At 54.3% G+C, this 19106-nt stretch overlaps 1 protein-coding gene across 2 annotated transcripts in view; it reads left to right on the forward strand.

The window, feature by feature from the left end:
- The first annotated feature begins 3 nt into the window (after nucleotides 1–3).
- Nucleotides 4–19106, forward strand: part of TEX264 (testis expressed 264, ER-phagy receptor) — a 33136-nt gene continuing 14033 nt past the window's right edge. The window contains exons 1-4 of one of the 2 annotated variants that reach the window (XM_063703837.1): nucleotides 88–154; nucleotides 1076–1167; nucleotides 3138–3429; nucleotides 13279–13500. In XM_063703837.1, the coding sequence (XP_063559907.1) occupies nucleotides 3172–3429; nucleotides 13279–13500 (480 nt within the window). In that variant the 5' untranslated portion in view covers nucleotides 88–154; nucleotides 1076–1167; nucleotides 3138–3171. Of the gene's footprint in view, nucleotides 155–1075; nucleotides 1168–3137; nucleotides 3430–13278; nucleotides 13501–19106 lie in introns of both variants that reach the window. The other variant, XM_004034228.5, reaches the window with a different exon arrangement.

Below are 19106 nucleotides of genomic sequence, written 5' to 3' on the forward strand. Positions count from 1 at the left end.
GCCCTCCGGGACCCGCGCGCACGCGCCCACGGCCACGGCCATGTCCCGCCGCGAGAGGGGGCGGAGCGAGCGTGCGCGGCGGGCGCGCGCAGGCTCCGTAACCGAACCCTGAGCCGCCTGCGCGGATCGACGTCCGCAGGGGGCGGCTGCTGAGGTGAGGGCCGGGCCAGAGGAGAGGCATACCCGCTGGGGCGTAGGTCTGGGACTCCCCCTGTCCGCCCTGGCGTGACCTCAGGACTCTCCGTGTCCCCTCCGTGACCCCCGCGGCCCGGGCCGCTCTTTGCATCTTGTCTTGCCCACAGCTGGCCTCGGCCAGGTCCGAGGGCCTGGATGCGACCTTGCGGCAGCCCCTACTCTTCCGGGCAGCCTACTTCCGCGGCCACCGGTGCAGGGCATGCCCCGGGGCCGTGGAGGTGAGGGAAAGAGGCGCGAGTCGCGTTTTAACTCCGCCCCCGTCCCCCAAGGCCGCGCCTCGCAGCCTGGGCTGCAAACTTTAGCGTCCTTTAAGTTACAGATGTGCGTGGGGCTCCGTGAGGAGGTGGGCGAAGAGAAAGGCTCTGAGTAAATAGGCAAGGCACGGGGTGAGCAGGGGCTGGAATCCGAAAGTGGGAGGCGGCGGCCCCCCACCCTCCATAGTCCTTCCGCCCTCTGCTAGCACCGAAGTTTAGTCCAGAACGGGGGCCGTTTAAGGGCCCGGCCCTCCGCCGCCGCGCACGTGAGCGGCACCAGGAAGCTGGCTGGGCGCAGCCTTCCCTGAGGCTCGCCGGCACCGGCCGCACGTGTCCATCCCGGGCCTCTGAGCGGAGGGGGAACCGAGGCTAGAGGGAGGGCGCAGTCTGCCCAAGGTCAGCGGCAGCGGCAGTTTCTGGGCGCCAAGTGTGGTTGGAGTCCTCTAGGAAGAGGGGCGTGACCAGAGCTCTAGCGAAGAGACCTGACATTGTAAAGCTAGGTTTGGCTTCTGATTTCCACAAGGGGTTTGAGAATGGGACGAGGGTGCTTTAGAGGGACCGGTAGGCTTTCCCTGAGGAGGGTAATCAGGGCATGATGGTTGGCTCAGTGGTTATTTCCTGGGCAGGGGTGACCGTTCTTTCAGCTCCCAGCACTGGAGCGCTCGGCCCCTGCCGCAGTGGATGCCAGCAGTTACTAAAAGTGAGCCTGGCATTTCAGGTGAGCTCCCAGACCTTCTTCCTTTTCTCTTGAATATAGGGGAAATTCACGTTACCTCTCCGCGTGCCGACCAAGGCTCTGAGACCCCCAGGTGCATTTTCTCCCCCCCTCCCCGTTTTCTGAGCAGTTTGGGAATTGAGAGGAAGAGAAAGGTAGATACTAAGTTTCCTTGAGGAGACAGGAAGTGTTCAGCTGAGATGGCAGATCAGGGTGAGGGCTTGTCATTCCCAAGGCAAGTGGGGGCCTAGATGCTGAGAGTTTTCCAGCTTTGGGCTCAGAGATGTCCAACAAGGATTTAATGCTTCAGCCTTTTTGGAAGCCAGTCACCAGAGAGGAGAGAGAAAGTGGAAATGAGGGGCTGGAGTCAGACTGTCTGGGCTTGTGTTGCCTGCATTTTGGTCCACGTAGCTCTGTTTAATACCTGTGTTACCTTGGGCAAGTCTGTTAATCTCTAACTACTTGAACCTTTAGCCTTACCTACCTCTTTGGATTGCTTTGAGGGTGAATGAAGTAGCTGTGTTTCAACATTTAGACAGTGCCTGGTGTATAGTAAGCATTCAGTGGAAGATTTCTCATCATTATCAAAGAAAATTGGAATGAAAGTTACTGGAGACAAGATGAGTAGGACAGGCAGAAAAGAGAGAGATACTGATGGGTAGAAGCACAGATGGGTGAGACTAGTGGGCAACACCTCAATTTCTTGACACCGAAAGTTTAGAAATTTACTTTGCCTCTTTGTGAGCAAATACTGTGTGCTCATTGACTCCAAAGACAATTTTTTTTTAGCGTAAAATCAACACCCAGCACCCACAGGGAAGAAATAATTCCACAGAGCTAAGTATTCCACAAAGTTGCAGCGTGGCCCTTTTAGCTTCAAAACCTTTTAAATGTTAAATATTACTTTTAAATAATTGGGGTGGGAATGTCCCCCCAGTGGGTCACATGGCTCCCTTCCTCTTTAAACAGTCTTCTCTGGGCTGTGATTTTCCCCCCCGCCAGGCAACTCAGGTCAAGCCCTCTGTGTAAGAGGGTTAGGCCTCTGGCCCCAAGCTGCCTGGAGAACTAGGCAGCCTGCCTTGAATAGCTCACACACTGGCCTCTGTGTTATGTTCCTGGGCCTGCTCTTGAACAGCTTCTTTTCCTCTTAGGGATAATTGTTACTTCCTCCTGCTGTGCGACTCCCCTTTTAGCAGCCTTTTCCTCTTACTACTCACTGTTTCTTCTATGGGCTGGAAAATTGGGATGAAGCTTGTTAACATTGGTGGTTCAAGTCTGGGAAGCTTAGTGCTGGACTTTGTTCTACCTGCTCAGGCCGTTTTGCTCTGGTCTTTCCTCTGGTTCTGGATGGGTAAGCTTGCTGGATAGCAAGGTCCCTGCAGGCCAGATGTACTTAGAAAAGGAGAGTTTCTTATGAAATTCTCTTCCTGAGGCACATTTTTCCTCACAAGTTTTTGTTCCTTATGGTTTCTCTGTTCGTTAGTAAGTGTTTGGACCCTAGCATTTGCCAGTCCTCCCTCTGGCAGTCGTCCCTGAGGCTTGGGGAGGCTGGGCTGGTGGCGTGGCTCAGCTGTGGGGAGGAAGAGGTAATGTGGAGGAAAGGCAGGCTGGCTGGTATCTGGTACATCTTCGGGGAGACTTGTCAGGGCCTGGAGTATGTCTCTGGCTGAATCACTCCTGTGCCCCTCTATGACTCAGTTTCCCCAGGTGTGACCAGGGCTGCCAGCTGACAGTTTGAGCTGCTCTGAGATCCTCACCAACTGCGATTAAGAAATAAAGAGGCTTGTGGCTTCAGTCATCCCTGTAGCTCCCTTCTAGGTCACTCTGTGTGTAAACACCTCTGGCCCCTCCCCTTTCTGGGTCAGAGCACCCAAGGCAGGTCTGAGGAGGTTGGGCCAGAACTGGTTGGCGGGCAGGTGGGCACATTGTCAGAGTAGGCTACCAGCCTCCTCTCCCTTCTTTCTCCTTTGCAGCTGCCTTGAGGTGCAGTGTTGGGGATTCAGAGCCATGTCGGACCTGCTACTACTGGGCCTCATTGGGGGCCTGACTCTCTTACTGCTGCTGACGCTGCTGGCCTTTGCCGGGTACTCAGGGCTACTGGCTGGGGTGGAAGTGAGTGCTGGGTCACCCCCCATCCGCAACGTCACTGTGGCCTACAAGTTCCACATGGGGCCCTATGGTGAGACTGGGCGGCTTTTCACTGAGAGCTGCAGCATCTCTCCCAAGCTCCGCTCCATCGCTGTCTACTATGACAACCCCCACATGGTAAGGAGTCTCCATGGGGTTCTGCCCCATGGATGGGCCTGGTGGGCCAGGGCTTCTTTGGGGAGGATAGTTTTGGTTGCTGAGGAAAGGGTGGGAGAATCTTCAAGCTGGCCCTGCAGACCCCTCCTCTATGAGCTTGAAGCACCTTCCAGATTTAGCCTGGACTTCTGCTCCCGGCATCCATTTGTGGGCTTTCTATTTGCCCATGTCTGGTTCCCCTTGCCCATGGCTACTTGTGGATTTCCAAATGCAGTGTACTATACCACCATGAAACCCTGGCTTCTGCCAGGACTTTGGTCCCCTGCCTCCTCTTCTTGTCATCCCTCCTTCCATCTCCATTTGGGGCCAGTGCTCTAAGGCCAGGCCATTCAGATTCTGCCCACTCTTTGGGGTTACATCTTGCTGTTTCTGTGCTTTCCATCCCTCAGCTCTTCTGCCATAGTTGTAGGCCGTTGAGGGCTGAGAGGGCAGTCCCTGGGGATGGGGCTTGGAATCTTACCTCTTCAGCCATTCTGATGCCCCTCAACCTGGTGATATGGCATTTCCTTAGACCTCAAGCTGCCTACCTGGGAGATGGCCTAGGGGGCTAGGGAGCCAGATGAGTTACTTAGAATGTTCAGAATGCTGAAGTCAAAAACTAATCCAGCATCACTAGCACCCTGTGGGCGTCTGGCTGTTCTTACAACCTATGGTGAGTCAGAGCTTGCCAGTGTAACCTATTGCTATGCTTTGGGGTGGTGCTGCCCACAGCTGGATGGGCTGGCAGCTCTGTCAAGGGTTCTTCAGCCTCTACTACTAAGCCATGCCAAACCAAGCATTTGGAATCCCCAGCTCTGATTTCCTTGCCTGGAGAGCTCAAGTGCGCAAGTCCTGCAGTCTACCCAATGTGTGCTGACCGGCTTACTGGGGCACTAGTTGAAACAGGATGTACTGGTTCCCTCTCTGTGCCAGGTTCTACTCTACACCTACACTCTGGAGATGAATCAGATCTGGCTCTGCCCTCAGGAAGCTCTGTGTGGCTGACATGTCAACCCCACATAAGTGATTCTCCAACAAGACACTGTGCTTGATGTCCACAGAACTTTGAGCTGTAGGTTCAGGGAGGCTGCCATGAGTCTGCTGGGGAGGCTCAGAAAAGGGGTAGATTTCAGCTGGGCCTTCTCATGTAAGTAGAATTTTGCTTTGTTGGGAAGGGGTACTTGGCTAAGAAAACTGTGACAGCAAGAGCCTGAAGACATGGGATGACCAGAGAATTGTGGTTAGTAGACATGTCTTGGGTGGAGAAAGGTGGAAGGGTTTGCCCAGCCAGGTGGTGGGGAAGTACAGCAGGTGAGAAGAAGGGTGTGGCACAATTTGCCACCTTTGTTTTAGGAAGTTAACTGAAGGGCAGGTGGAGGAGGGAAGGAGATGAGGCAGGAGGCTGTAGAAGAGATTGGGCTGAGCCCAGGTGAGAGGCAACATGGGTTGGTTGAGGTTTTGCAGTCACATGGCCAGGAGATGGCACTAACTAAAGTTGGGAGCACTGGAGCCTGAGTGGGATGGGACAGACAGTGGGCTATGGGGAGCTCCTAGAGCAGATGTGTGACCCTCACCCCTTCAAGGACTCCGTTGTGTAAGCCCCTGCCCCTCCTTCCACACCTGGCCCAGTCAGAGCCTTCTGCAAGAAGAGTCCTTGCAGCTGGCTGTCTTCTCATTGGCGTGTCTGCCTGTTCTGGAATCAACAGGTTGCCTCTTGGGTTGGAGGTGCTAATTCCTGGATGGGAAAGGGCTAAGGCAGCAGGGTACCCTGGGGTCAGTGCTGGAGGCTGGTCTAGGGAAGAGTGAGATGGAAGAAGCCTGGCATGGGATATTCTGGCTTGGCCACTGCTTCCTGCAGCTTTCCCAGAGATGTGGTGGACCCCATGGGGTGGGCCCTGGGTCTCCAGGGTTGGTTGGTCATAGTCTGACTAGGGTGCTTGTCTGGGGGACTGTGGCCTGAGAGCACAGCCTTGAGGCTAGCAGTCCCGAGTTCTGATTCTGTCCCATCACTGTCCTGCTGAGTGATCTTAGGCATATCACATAATCTTTCTGAACCTCTATTTCCTTGTCTGCAGAGTAATGATAAAATACCTGCTTCATAGTAGACTGAGAAGAGTTAAGTGATATAGGTGAGGCATTTACCCCCGCACTTAGCCCTCAACAGATGCTTAACAACAACAAAGATGGGTGGGAAAACCACTTGTGCTAACATATGCTGAGAGGTCAGACTGAGCAAACCTAGACCCTTGGCCTGGCTGTGGTCATTTGGGTGGCACAGAGGATGATGAACAAGTCAAGGTGGCCCTTCTGACCCTGCCCATCCCAGTCCTGGGTCAGTCCAGAAGACACCTGTGTCCCCATTTAGAGCTAGGTCACACTTGGCACCTGGGATGGCTCAGGGACACTTGGGTCCCTATTTACTCTGGGAGCTGGTCAGTGCATTCTCTGCCTGACAGAGATTGTAACAGGTTCAGGGAACCGTGGACTCCCAGGCTTCAGGTGCTCGTGGCTATCACAGACTGGTCCGGAAGGACCTGAGGCCTCCTGGTCCACACTCTATATTATGGAGGGAGAAACAGGTTCAGACAGTAGGAGAAAGGTACTGATCTCATATGTTTTTGTTTTCATTTAACAAATATCTGAGCACCTGCTCTGTACCAGGCTCTGTGTTGGGCACTAGGGTACCATGGGGACCAGGACCTGCCAGTGTGTGGGTGTTAGGAGCCTAGAGGAAAGGCCCCATCCTGGTCCTGGAGTGGGCTGAGAACCAAAGGTTTTTGCCCCCTAGGCTGCCTCCACCAGCAGTGTGCAGCGTGGCATGCTCTGGTTCTCAGAGAAAGAGAATAGAGGCTGACCTGTTCAGTGTCCCACCCCCACTGTGTCCTTCCCTAGCCCAGAGTGACAGGAGCCAGAACCTGCTTCTCTGTGAGTGTGGGGAGGCAGTGAGGCTGTGTCAGGCTCTGTGAGTGGGGTGGTGAGTAACCAGGTGAGAGGTGCCACCTGGCTTTAGATGCTGCCCACCCCATGAGGTGTGACGGACAGCTCCCTAGCCATGCCTCGTCCTGTCCTCAGCTGGGCAGGGAGGAGGCTGGTCCCACCTAGGCTGGGTGTGGACCCAGGAAGTAGCATAAGAAAGGGTACCACTAAGATTGGACAGTGGCAGTTGCTGTGGACCTGTTCATAGTAGCTGCTGCTGGAGCTGTTAGCCTTGTGCCCTGGAGTCCTGTATGGGAAGAGGCTGCAGGTCTGGGTGAGTGGTTCCTGTGAGGCAGGAGGAAGGATTCCATTCTCCATCCCTGAAAGCCTTGGCATGGTTGGGGATGGGAAGGTGGGGAAGAAGTCTTTTGGGAAGTGGACAGACCCTGGCAGGGGCTCATGGGTGTACTCACCCACCTCAGAGCCCAGCATTCATGGAGTGTGGGCCATTCCTCTTCAAGGTATGCAAGGGATGGGGTATGAGTTCAGAGATAAGGATCACATGTAGGCGGATGTCGGTCACAGATCTCCCTTACACACACTGGTCCATACTGCCCTTGCATGACTGGGGAAGGGTCCTGACTAGAAAAACTGCTCTGCCTTTAGCCCTGCTTCTGCGGTGGGTGCTGGGGGCTTGGAAAGTGACTTCAGGCTCCCTTTTGGGGCCTGGTCCCTCTGGGAGCCTTCAGTGTTGGAGGGGAAGGAAGGAGCTGAGAGGACCCTGAGTGCCTCTCTTGATCCTGGCCAGCTCTGGCCTGTGGACAGGCCCTAGTGGCTGGGCTGCTGTCACTGTGCCTGTGGGCCCATCCTGTCTGCCAGGCTGGCTCTCTACCTCCTGCCCCACCCTGTGCCACCATCACCTCTGCTGCTGTGTTTGGGGCTTAAGCAACCTGCCTGCTTGCTTATATGGGGAGCCTGGTTGGGGCAAGATGGGTGTGGCAGCTAGTTCCATTTATGTGGCCCAAGTGGGCCTATATTTGCTGCTTACATCTACTACCTAGGAGGTGGTGTTTGCTCCAGGCATGGAGTGGGTTGGGGAACTGGTGGTACTTGCTTCTGCCTTTAGTAAACAAGACTGCCATCAAAGCCCCCTTTCCCCTAGTCCGATGAGAACCAAGGCCCAGGGCCACTAGGTCTGCAGGGGCCTGTGGTCATTTGGCTGGCATGACCACAGCCTCACAGAGGCTGGTGAGAGTTCTGATGTAGGCCTGTGTCACACTCCCTCTTCCCTCAGTGTGTGTGGAGAGAAGGCTCCCTGCCCTCCCTGGAGGCACTTAGTTTGGGTGGAGCCTGGGAAGGGGTGAGGGAGTAGGATTTCCCAGGACTGACCTCCTCAACAAAGGCAATGGGAATGTAGGCTGGGATGTTGCCTGAGGGCTCAGGCCGCCCCCTATCCTGGTTACCCCATGGTTATTTTCTGCCAGGTGGAGTCCAGGCATTTGCTGTGCAGCAGGTTAACTATGTGGGACAGGTCTGGAAGCACGAGCTCCTCTCTGCCCACTAGAACTGTCCTTGAGGTTAGGTGAGACGAGGTGTGAGAGGAAGGGGCTTTGGATTTGCCCTTCTGGGTTTGAATCAAGGCTCCACTGCTAACCAATGTGTGACTTTAGGTGAGTCACTTGGCCTGTCTGAGTATGTCTCCTCATCTGTCACATGAGGATAAAAGAATCCCTACCTCAGGGTTTTTGTTTTGTGGGGGCTAATTGATAATGATATGGCCCAATACCCAGTTCTTAATAGGTGGGTGTCACACTTGACATCCAGTCCTGCCTGAGGACCTCATGCCACTGGGACTTTGTACTTTTAGGGACCCTGCCTGCCTCTCTGGTTTAGTCCCAGCCTCCTGCAGGTTGTCTGGGCCATGTGAGGCGGCACAGTGCAGGGAAAAGCCATTGTGCAGCCCGCTTTCACCAGGGCCAATTTCTGGGACTCCTGGATGCCTCTGGGTTATGTGGCGCAGCTCTGAAGCTGGTCTGCTTGAGTTTGAATCCTGACTTCAGCACTGCCTTGCTGTGTGACCTTGGCTGAATGGCTTGGTTGTCTGGGCCTTGGGAACAGGGTTGAAAACAGTACCAACCACAGAAGGCTGTTTGGATTTAATGAGCTTATGCTTAGAAGGCAGAGTCTGGGGAAAGTGATGAGTGCCTGGTCAGATATCAGCTGTTTTTAGGATTCTGTTTGAAGGTGTAGGGTTATAGAGGAAGGTTCCTGAAAGGTTTCTAAGTAAACTCACCTTTGAGGGCCGGTATCTTGTTGACTCCTTTCTTTCCTCCCGAGCCTGAAGAATGAGTCCTGTCCTCTGGCCTAGGTGTCTGCATCATCTCGTGTCCTGACTGGTGCCTGTCTCCGTGTGCCTTTGGGCATAAGCTTCCCAGGGAAGTTGGGGGTTGGTGTGTTGACCTGTAGCACCTAGGAGGGCAAACGAGGTCCCGTATCAACCATCTAGTCATGGGCCAGTGCAGCTCCTCTATTCCTTTGGGAGTACAAGTGCAAATGAAGGGCCCTGCCTCTACTTTCCCCGTTAACTTGGGTAGCTCTGGGTCAGTGGGCTGGCATGGGAAGAGTAAGGGCAGCCCTCTGTGCCTGGGTTTGAGAGATGGTGCTGCTGTCCCTGTCAGGTTGTGTAGGTTGTGGGCCTAGGGTTGGCAGTTTGTATTAACCCTGAACCCAATGACTACATTTGGTCTGGGCTGCTGACACCATTTCTCATTCCTGCATCCTGGAAGATATCAGTCTTGTCCAGTTCCCAGACTCAGCGAGGTCTTGGCTTGGCAGGGGCCCCGAGGTGGCTGTCTTCACTATAGCCTCACACAACAGGGTCGGCAGGGTACTGTGACACCACTCAGGAAGGGGCAGTGGGGCCAGCCTTAGGACTAGCTCATACCTGGAAGCCTCAGGTTCTAAGCAGACTGCCCTCTCCTCCCAGTAATGGGACTCAGGAGGCTTTTCAGCCCAAAGGAGATGCTCTGGGGCCTGGCATGCCTCTGTTGTTTTCCTGGTACTCTTGCTTTGAGGACACATCCTGGATGGGCTTGTCTTTACCCCGAGTGGTGGTGGGTCTGGCCACTGCCCTGTTTCCCAGATGTGGTTCCTTGTAGGTACTAGTTCTGGTCCAATTCTTGTTCTGGGCAGAGGTACCCAGAGAAATAGCTGATCTGGGGAGGAAGAGGAGCAGGCAGGTAGGGCTGGGAGGCCCAGGCCTATGTCCTAGGGTTAGGCCCAAATACAGATACTCATTGAGCCAAGGTGGATGGGGTCTCTTGCCCATCAGGACATCCCAACCTTCTGGGCACTTGACAGCCTTAGTAGGCCTTTTCCCTGGAGGCGGGTCTGGGCTTTACTGGGAGGCCAGGAAAGCTTTCCTCTGCCAATGGATCAGCCTTGCCACTCCCTAGGTTATTTTAGGGCCTGTCCCATTTCCTCCTTGCTGGTGCCTTGTTCAGCTGCTTCCCAGCTTCAGCTTTGCATGGGGCCACTTAGTGGGTGGTAGGCTTGCTGAGAGACCTTCTAGGCTCCTCCTTAGGCCAGGGCAGGGGAGGGGGTAGGAAGTGTTCTTACTTGTGGAATTAGGGAGTTGCTTAGCCAGGAAAGGAGCTGCTGTGCCCCACACACCTCCTGGATCCTGGGAGCCCTGTCTTCTTAGCTCCCTTCTTCCACTTTGGCAGGAGCTCTGCCTTTTCTCCAGGTGGAGGGAGAGGAAGTTTGTTATGGTGCAGGGCTTGCTTGTGTGTGCATGCATGTACTGTCACTGAGCATGCCTCAAGAACTTTCTGTGTGCGCAGGATCCTGGACCTTTTTGCCTAGAGGCCTGGAGTGATGGAGAGAGATGGGGAGGCCATCAGTTACAGTGCAGCACAACACCTGCTCCCTGGTGGGTACTTGGGATCAGAGAGGAGGGGCTGCTTGGTGGAGAGCAACAGAAGGCTTTGAAGGGGAAAGTTGAGCTGAGTCTTGCAGGATGGGCAGGAGTTTCCCAGTCAGAAGGGACTCTGGAATAGGGTGAAGAAGGACATTTCAGGCAGAGGAAGTAGCTTACGCAAAGGCAGGAAGCATGGGAGGATGTGGCATGTTTGGGGAGCTGCAAATAGTTTCATGTGGGTGTGTGTGGGGGTGTGGCGGGTGAGGAGGCTGGCAAGGCGGGCTGGGCCAGAGCCTGGATCCGTCCCTCCCTCTGCCATGCAGACACTCAGTAGGTGCCTGCCCATCTGGGCTCTGGCCCCTGCTGGGGCCTGAGGCTGCAGAAAGGGAGTGCAAGGTGAGTGTGTGGGCAAATTCATGCAGTATTATGTGGGCCACTCCAAAAGAGCCTTGCCTATTGGCTTGTGAATTTAGTTTCATCCTAGAGGTAAATTGGGAGCCATCGAGAGGTTCTGAGCAAGATGACCACATGTGTTCTGGTGTCTTTTGGCTACTGAAGAGGATGTTGAGCTGGGAGTCCCATAAGGGCTGCTGAAGTGTTCCCAGGAAAGACCCTGGAACTCAAACCCAGGCAAGCCAGCTGTAGAAAGGAAGATAATAAGTGACCTTTCATCCGTTTCTCCATGTGACTTATGTAGATGTTTCTTTTGCACAGCACAGGTTGGTAGGGTCAGGGACATGAAGATAGGCTTTGTGGCAGGCAGTGTCTCTTGGCTTGTCAGCAGGAGGCCTGCCAGATAACTTCCTGCCTATCTGGTCATTCTCAAGTCTTGGCGTGTGAGTAGGGCAGTTCCACCATGTAGAGACAAGAGATGGTATTGCAGTGATCTCCTGTGCCTCTGGGTGGGGTGGGAGGAGCTTCAGGCCAAAAGAAGTGACTGTGTGCAAGATAGACTTGTGGAGGGCAAGAGAGTTTACAGCAAAATACTGGGGGAGAAGAGAGTGCCACTGAGCCACTCTGAAAGGCTCTCCAAGAGGGTATTTGAACCGGAAGGACAGGCAGGGAGGAGCTGCATATTCAGAGGTTTGGGTGGTCGGGCATTCTAGGCCATGGACAGTTGTTTGGACTGTGTCATAGCTACTAATAACCACAATTATGGGGCATTTGCTGAATGCTGGACCCAGGCTAAGCTTCTGTGAAGTTTCTTGTTTAATATGGCAGTTCTGTAAGTAGATATTGAGGAACTGGGGCTCCCAGAACCCAAGGGACTTGTCTAGAATCACACGACTCAGATTCGCACCGTGGCCTGCCTCTCTCAAGCTGTGTTTCTGACCACTACACCCTGTTGCCTGCTACTAAAGCTCTGAGCCAGGTTTGGATGCCATAGGCTTCAAGGGGGCTGCAAGGGGACCAGAGCTGCAGACAGTTGAGGGTGACCGTTAGGATCTGCTTAGAAGTGAGAGCCTGGAATAGGTGCCCAAGTCCCAGGCAAACTGTGACTGAAAGGAAGGCCTGGGTTGGCCTGAGTAGAGGAGGCCATTCGGGGCTGAGAAACCCCCAGGGGATTTCAGAGAGGGCTTGGAAAGGGCTGTAATGGGAGGGAGAGGTGAGAACAGGTAATAATGACTTCACAGTGCTGGGAAGGAGGGCTGGGGAGAGGAGTAAGTGGAGGTAGAGGGAGAAGCCTGTTTAAACTTAGGGATCATCCCTGTGAAGGTGAACTGCTGGCAAAAAAAATTTTTTTGCGGTGGGTAGGGAGAAAGGAGCCTTTAGAGTTGAGCAAAACCCAGGATTGAGGGTACAAGGTCTGTGCTGAATCTCTTGGATTCAAGATCATATGTCTCTGAGGGCCCAGTCTGAAGGCTGGTACAGACTTAGGCACCTGGAAAGCTGACATGGGAAACAGGTAACAGTAGGTGAGACAAAGTGAGGCCTCTTGATACCAGGAGGAGAAATGAGTACTGGGCCTTGCAGCCTTCATTCAGTTGTAGGAAGTGTTGGAGGCTCACATAGGAGCCTTACATGCCTGAGGTTTCTGGGAGCCAGAGGAGGGAAATTAGGTAGGGAGGCGAGCAGAGTGGGAAGTGCAGGCACTAGCAACCTACAGAGATTTGGAGGGGAACCAGTGGTCTTGGCTTTTAGCCAGGAAGGGACTTAGGAAGTGGGATAGGTCCCTGGATGGACCATGGGTTGCAGAAGAAGTCTAGAGGCTCTGGTGATGGTAGCTGGCTGTGCCAGAGGGATGGGGAGGATGATCTCTCCACAGAATTTCACCAGCAACCCAGATGCCAGTGATCCCAATCCTATGTCCTGACAGGTGCTTCCTGCAGCCCCTCTGCAGCCACTTGCCAGGTCCTGACCCTGCAAGCATGTGTGTAAACACACACACACACATGTTCTTGCTTTCCTAGGGCATGACCGTGGAGGGCTCTGAGCTCTTTATTACCACTCCTCAGTTTTGCTCCCTTGCCTGTCATAATTTCTCTGCCTGTAAAGCCTGCTCTTCTCCAGGAGATAGGAGGGAAATTAGCTAATAGGATTTTGCTGGACCCAGGCTGCAGGATCAGCCACTGTACAGTTCTGCTGGTGGCCCTGGGGCGTGGGGGCTGACAGAGGGTCTCATGGTGGGGTGGAAGGGCCCCCTCAGTGGAGCCATGTGGAGGGTGATGGTTCAGAGGTCCTCTCCGCCCTTCCCTCTCCTGGCCTCCAGAAGGGCAGAGACCAAGTCTAACCCCTCACTATGATCCCTGGGTTTCCACAGGGCATGGCATGTTTGTTGAAGGAATAGATGAGAGTCCTGTGGTATGATGCCACAGGCAGGGGCCATAGGTGGGTTCCAGTAAGAAAATAGCTAGCTGTGTCCTGGTATCTGGGGCTGCATGGCTTGTCAGAGCTGCTGGTTCTTTTAGGCCTGATCTGGCACAGCCCCAGGAGGAAGGAGGTCTGAGGGCCTCCTTCCTTTGGCCAACTCTCACACCCATGCTTTGCTTCCCCAGGTGCCCCCTGATAAATGTCGGTGTGCCGTGGGCAGCATCCTGAGTGAAGGTGAGGAATCGCCCTCCCCTGAGCTCATCGACCTCTACCAGAAATTTGGCTTCAAGGTGTTCTCCTTCCCGGCACCCAGCCATGTGGTGACAGCCACCTTCCCCTACACCACCATCCTGTCCATCTGGCTGGCTACCCGCCGTGTCCATCCTGCCTTGGACACCTACATCAAGGTGAGGCACAGGCCTGGGGTGTGTGTGTTGGGGACAGCCAGGCCCCTTGGGTGGAGCTGAGGAGGACTGCCTAGAATGGGAGGAAGAAGTGGTTTTGGGAGAGCAGCACCCTGGGGCCCTCATGGAACAGGTACCTGTGGAGCTAGGAAGATGGGCAGAGGTTGTTGGCATCTCTTTCAGATGCCCAAGATCTTTTGGAAGCCGGAGCATATCCCAGGAGCATGGAGAGCTTGTTCATAAATCTGATCTGTTTAGTTTGGCTCTGGCTTTGACCAAAGACATCCATAGTGCTTATCCCACACTCCTGGCTCAGATGAATGGACAGGCCACTTTATTCTCATCCTGCTGGAGGCCTGCAAAGCAAGGACCTGAGGCTCCCAGTGTCTGGGCAGGCCCCAGGTAATCATGTATTGCCCGTGGCCCTGCCTGTGCATGGGCTTATACATCTGCTCCCAGAGGCCAGGGCTGGGGCAGCAGTGGCAGGCTCTGTTTCCTTTACTTCCTGACGTGGTTACTGGCAATGCTGGCAGCCCAACCTTCCTGGAGGAAGGAGAGCCAGTCACCAGGTCATCTGACGGGTTTCTGTGTCTACAGAAATTTTTTTAAAACTTGCCCTGTTACACATCCCTCCTCCCCTAAACATTTTGTAAACTTGGTTGCTAGGGAAATGACCCCAGTTTGGGTTTGGACGTGATTGTTCATTCATTTAACTTGTATTTATTGTCTGTGTGCCAGGTGCTATAATGGGCACAATGTGAATGAAACGTTGGTGCATGAAACAGCCATTCACAGTGAGGTGGTGAAGATAGGTAATAAATATCAGACAAAAATAGGACGTGTGCTAGAGAAGGAGAGGGTGAGAAAAGTCAGGGAACCAACTTGGACAGAATGGTCAGGGACAGCCTCTCAGAGGAGATAACCTCAAGGCAGAGTCCTAGAAGAGCCTTTAGAGAGGAGATAAGAACTTCTAGTCAGAGCTTTGGTCTAAATGCAGCAGGAAGTCACTGCAGTGTTCCAACCAGGAAAATAACACAGTTGGAGCCACGTCTGTACAAGATGAGCTGTCCCATCTCTGGGCAGGGTGGGACTGGACCACAGATCTGGGACCAGGTGGAGATGCTTAGGCCTGCGGCTAAGGAATTAGCCTAGGAGGCTGTCATGAATCCCAGTGTGAGTGGTGGCAGCTTGGGCAGGCCCAGCGGCTATAGAGCTGTGGACAAGGATGGAGATTTACAATCACTTTTGGGATAGAACTGATAGACTTTGGGTGGATTCGCTGTTGTGGAAGGAGAGGCAGTGAGGGAGTCACAGAGGGCTCTGCTCCCCTCTGGCCTGGGCAGGTGGGCAAGTATGTAGCGATGCTTTTCACTGACATGTGGGGAACTGAGGGAGGCCCTGATTTTGGGGAGAAGGTAGCTATTTGGGCTATGTCAGGGGAGCTGCCTGAGATACATCTAAGTTGGGGGGTGTGGAGTCAGCAATGGTATGTGTGTCCTGGAGTTGAGGAAAGGCTGGGCTGGTGGATATATTTGGGGACATCAGCCTGTTGGCAGTATTTGACCTGGGAGGCTGCCCTGTGCCTCCCTGCCTCTGTGGGACCAGGTAGGCAGTGGACAGCCTGTGGCAGCAAAGGCTGCGCAGAGGGCGTGGCCAGTGTGGCAGGGGTCAGGGAACAGGACGAGAGTCAGTGGGAGTGAGAGCCTGGTACACTTGGAGGATCCTTGCAACTTTGTTCACCAAAGCAGCTTGGGGAAAGGGACACAGCGTTGATGGTGGAAATGGGAGTTCAGATGTCCCTGGAGTCTGGTGTTGGGGCTGAGGAATGAATAAATGAGGCCCTGGGTCACCAGCTGTGTCCTTGGTGGTCAAAGACAGGTTTGAAGAATCAGGAGTGAGAAGACCTGGAAAGGGGGGGGCTGTCACGGTGGTAGGGCAAGGGCACAGGGAGAATAGAGGGGAGTTTCCTTTGTGAGTTGGAGGGTGGTGGCCAGAAGGGGTGTGGGGCAGGATGTGCTTGCCTGGCTGCAGTTGGACTGGAGGTGGGGGCAGGCTGGCTGGTGGTGTGGGCAGGAAGGAAGATACCAGTGCTCTAGGCCTGCTTAGTGTGCCACCTCTGGGGAGTCCCGCCCCATTTCATTCAAGGAAGGCCTCTCCAGTCCTGTCGGTGCCATCCTCAACCTCATGGGCCCATCTGGAGGGGCACCCCTGGGAAAGAGACTTCTTGGGTTCCAGACCTCAGAACAGGACATGTGGCATGTGGTGTGGTGGCGAGCAACTCAGCCACCAAAGCCTTTTCCTAGCTTCAGGGGTTTATTTTTAGACACCTTTGTCCAAATTTCCCGGCCCCTGACAGCTTCACAAGTTGCCTGGTTTTGACGTCACCTCTTTGATGAAAGCCCTTCCTCCTTCCTCCCCGCTCCCATGGGAGCCTGTCAGCTGTGCTCCTGGAGTGGGGATTGAGACAAGGAAGCCAGTGATACGGGGGAGAGCAAGGGGCTTCTCCCAGAGACATGTGTGAGGCATGCTTGTGTGGGCTTGGCCATCAGCGGGGAGAGTAAGATAGAGGCTGGCTGCCCACAGAAGAGGCATGGCCGAAGGTCCTGGGCTTGTTTTGGCAGCAGGGTGTGGGGGTTGCCTCTGCCCCTGTGTTTAGCCTGACCTTGCGTCTTGGGGAACAAAGCCAGGGGAGAGATGAGGAAGGGGCTAGCTCTGTTTGCTGGTCACAGCCTGCAGTGGACAGGGGTGGCCCTGTGCCTCTCTCAGCCCAGGAGACAGCAAGGAGAGAGTATAAGGCTCCCTTCCATCCCTGCCTTCATCTCCCCTGCCCTGAGGTCAGAGAAAGGAGATTACTAATGAGACTCGGTGCTTCTGACTCTTCTAGCACCGACAGCTTTTAACTGTGTGTGCGTGCGCATGTGTACACCCTTCTTTTTCTCTCTGGATCTGGGACTGCTGTGAAGGCTCTTCAAATGGAATGACAGCAGCCGTCAGCTTTCTGCTTTGGCAGGGGTGAGGGAGGCCAGGAGCCCTGCTGCCAGGAGTTGCGGGGGGAGGACTTGGCAGGCTCACCAGCCTCTCCAGAGGCTAGGTGAGGGGCAGGGGTGAATGGATCTTAGCTTCGGGTTTGGAAGGTAGAGAGCAGCTGCTGTCCCGGGAGTTGCAGATGTGCCTGAGCCTGGAACAGGATCGGTCTCATGGGACAGAGGGACCTGAAGTTCATGGCGAGAGGCCCAAGGAGAAGCACTTGTCAGGACTCTCGGGATTCTGGAAGGGATGGCCGATCTCAGCTTTCCTGGTTTGCATGGCAGCCTCTGGCTCTCTGGCTAGCCTTCCCCAGCTTGGCAGCCTGGCAAACTGCTATAGATGCTGGAACTCTGCCTTTCTCCATATAAACTGCTAAGGGCCCCCAGGCTGAACACTCATTCCCCTGGAATCCATGCGTACTGTGTGACCATCACTCCATATGGAAGATGCCTCAGCTTTGTCAGGCTGCTCCGCTGGAGTCCAAGGAGGTGGCCTCTAGTACAGGAGGAGACCACTCCCCAAGTCCCAGGAAAGGGGTATCTTCTGGAAGCTGCAGGATGGAACAGAGCTTGCTTGAAATTGCAAACCTGCAGAGGGGAGATGGGGCCCAGATGTGAGCCCAGAGCAATGGGCAGAGGCCCCCAAATTCACCAGTCTTAATGAGTGTCCAGGGAAGGCTTCGGACACATGGAACAGACCAGGACTGAGGGATGGGCCTGGGAATTCGATGTGTGGGATTGTGTGTGTAAGGTCTCTAGTGCAGTTTGCTCATATCTGTCTGTAGCACTTGGTGAGGAAGGCCATTGAGAGTGGTTGACTGACACAGCCAAGCCCCCATGCCTGACTTCTGTCCCAGACCCGTCCAGAATCTTTTTCAAAAGTGCCCTTCCCCATGGTCTCTGATGTCAGGGAGTTTTTAGGGGAGGGTCTTTGTAAAATGGTTTGAGCTTCCTCTCCCAAGTTTAGGGTGTTACAGGGCATTATTCATGTAGTGGCTGATTGGCTGGGGAGTGCAGGTGGCCCTGGAGGTCAGACTAATGTCTGACTATCCACCATCAAATTGGAGAAAAGCGTGTGGGGAGGGGTCACCGAATATAGTGAGCCTGTGAGGGGAACCTTGGTGGCCGAATTCTGGGACAGCTGGGTTGACTGGGACTGTCTTACCAGGGGCTTAAAGGGGATAAGGCCAGGTGTGGTGGCTCATGCCTGTAATCCCAACACTTTGGGAGCCTGAGGTGGGAGGATCACTTGAGCCCAGGAGTTCCAGACCAGCCTGGGCAACATAAGTGAGACCCTGCCTCTAAAAAAAACAGAAAAAAAAATTAGCCAGGCATTTGTAGTCCCAGCTACTCAGGAGGCTGAGGTGGGAGGATCGCTTGAGCCTGGGAGGTCAAGGCTGCAGTGAGCCATGATTGTGCCACTGCAGTCTATCCTGGGTGACAGAGTGAGACTCTGTCTCAAAAATAAATAAATAGATAAATGAAGGGGGCATGGTGGCTCACACCTGTAATCCCAGCACTTTGGGAGGCTGAGGCAGGTAGATTACTCCAGCTCAGGAGTTTGAGACCAGCCTGGACAACATGGTGAAACCTCGTCTCTACAGAAAAAAAATACAAAAAAATTAGCTGGGCGTGGTGGCGTGCACCTGTGGTCTCAGCTACTCGGGAGGCTGAGACAGGAGAATTGCTTGAGCTCAGGAGACAGAGGTTGCAGTGAGCCAAGATCACGCCATTGCACATTAGCTTGGGTAACAGGAGTGAAACCCATCTCAAAAAAATAAAAGTAAAAACATTAAAAAAAAAAAAAAGGAAGGAAGGAAGTAAAGTAAGAAAGTAAGGCAAGGACCCCAGACCATAGTTCTCAGACTGCCCTGGCTGTGCTGAGGTGCCCTGTGGCTATCAGCCTGGGGTGGGAGCTGTACTCAGACCCTTTCCTGCTTCACCTGGAGTAGTTCTGCCTGTGAGTTTTACAACCCAGGTGTCTTGAGCTTTTGTTTGGAAGGGAGCTTCTAAGGCTCAGCTGGTTTGAAAACCCTTTGCTAAGAGAGGGGCAACACTGGGCACATGCCACCTCCAGTCCCGCCCACTACATGTCTGTTCTTGATCCTGAGGATGCTGTAACTGCAGTATGAGTGGAGCTGGGAGGCACCAGGGCCCAGCCCTTGTGCAGGTAGGGCAGGAGCTCCAAAGAGAGGCACTTGTCTTGAGGGGAGTGTGACTGATTGGAAGCTGGACCTGGAGGGACCCTGGGGAGCTGCAGGTTGGAGTTCTCCTGGGGTGGTGGTGACTGAACTCCTGAGTGGTGGGTGATAGCATTATGGGGCAGCCAGCTTGGAACTAAGGCCTGTGGGCCCCAGCAGGTTGCCTGTGGAAATGGGTCAGCCTGTTGAGCAGTGGCTGTGAGGAAGCTCGAAACAGCCTGGCCACAGCCTGTGTTCTGTCCAATGGGCACAGAACCCCTTGTGTTTGTTTGCCTTTAGTCTGTCTCAGTGACCCTGAGGGAGTCAGTGGGTGGGTCTGAGTCCACACTGGGGCCAAAACACCAGTGCAGAGCAACAAGGCCTCGGCCGGGAAAACACAGGT

The sequence above is a fragment of the Gorilla gorilla genome, chromosome 2 (genome assembly GCF_029281585.2).
Source record: "Gorilla gorilla gorilla isolate KB3781 chromosome 2, NHGRI_mGorGor1-v2.1_pri, whole genome shotgun sequence".
Lineage (NCBI taxonomy): Eukaryota > Metazoa > Chordata > Mammalia > Primates > Hominidae > Gorilla > Gorilla gorilla.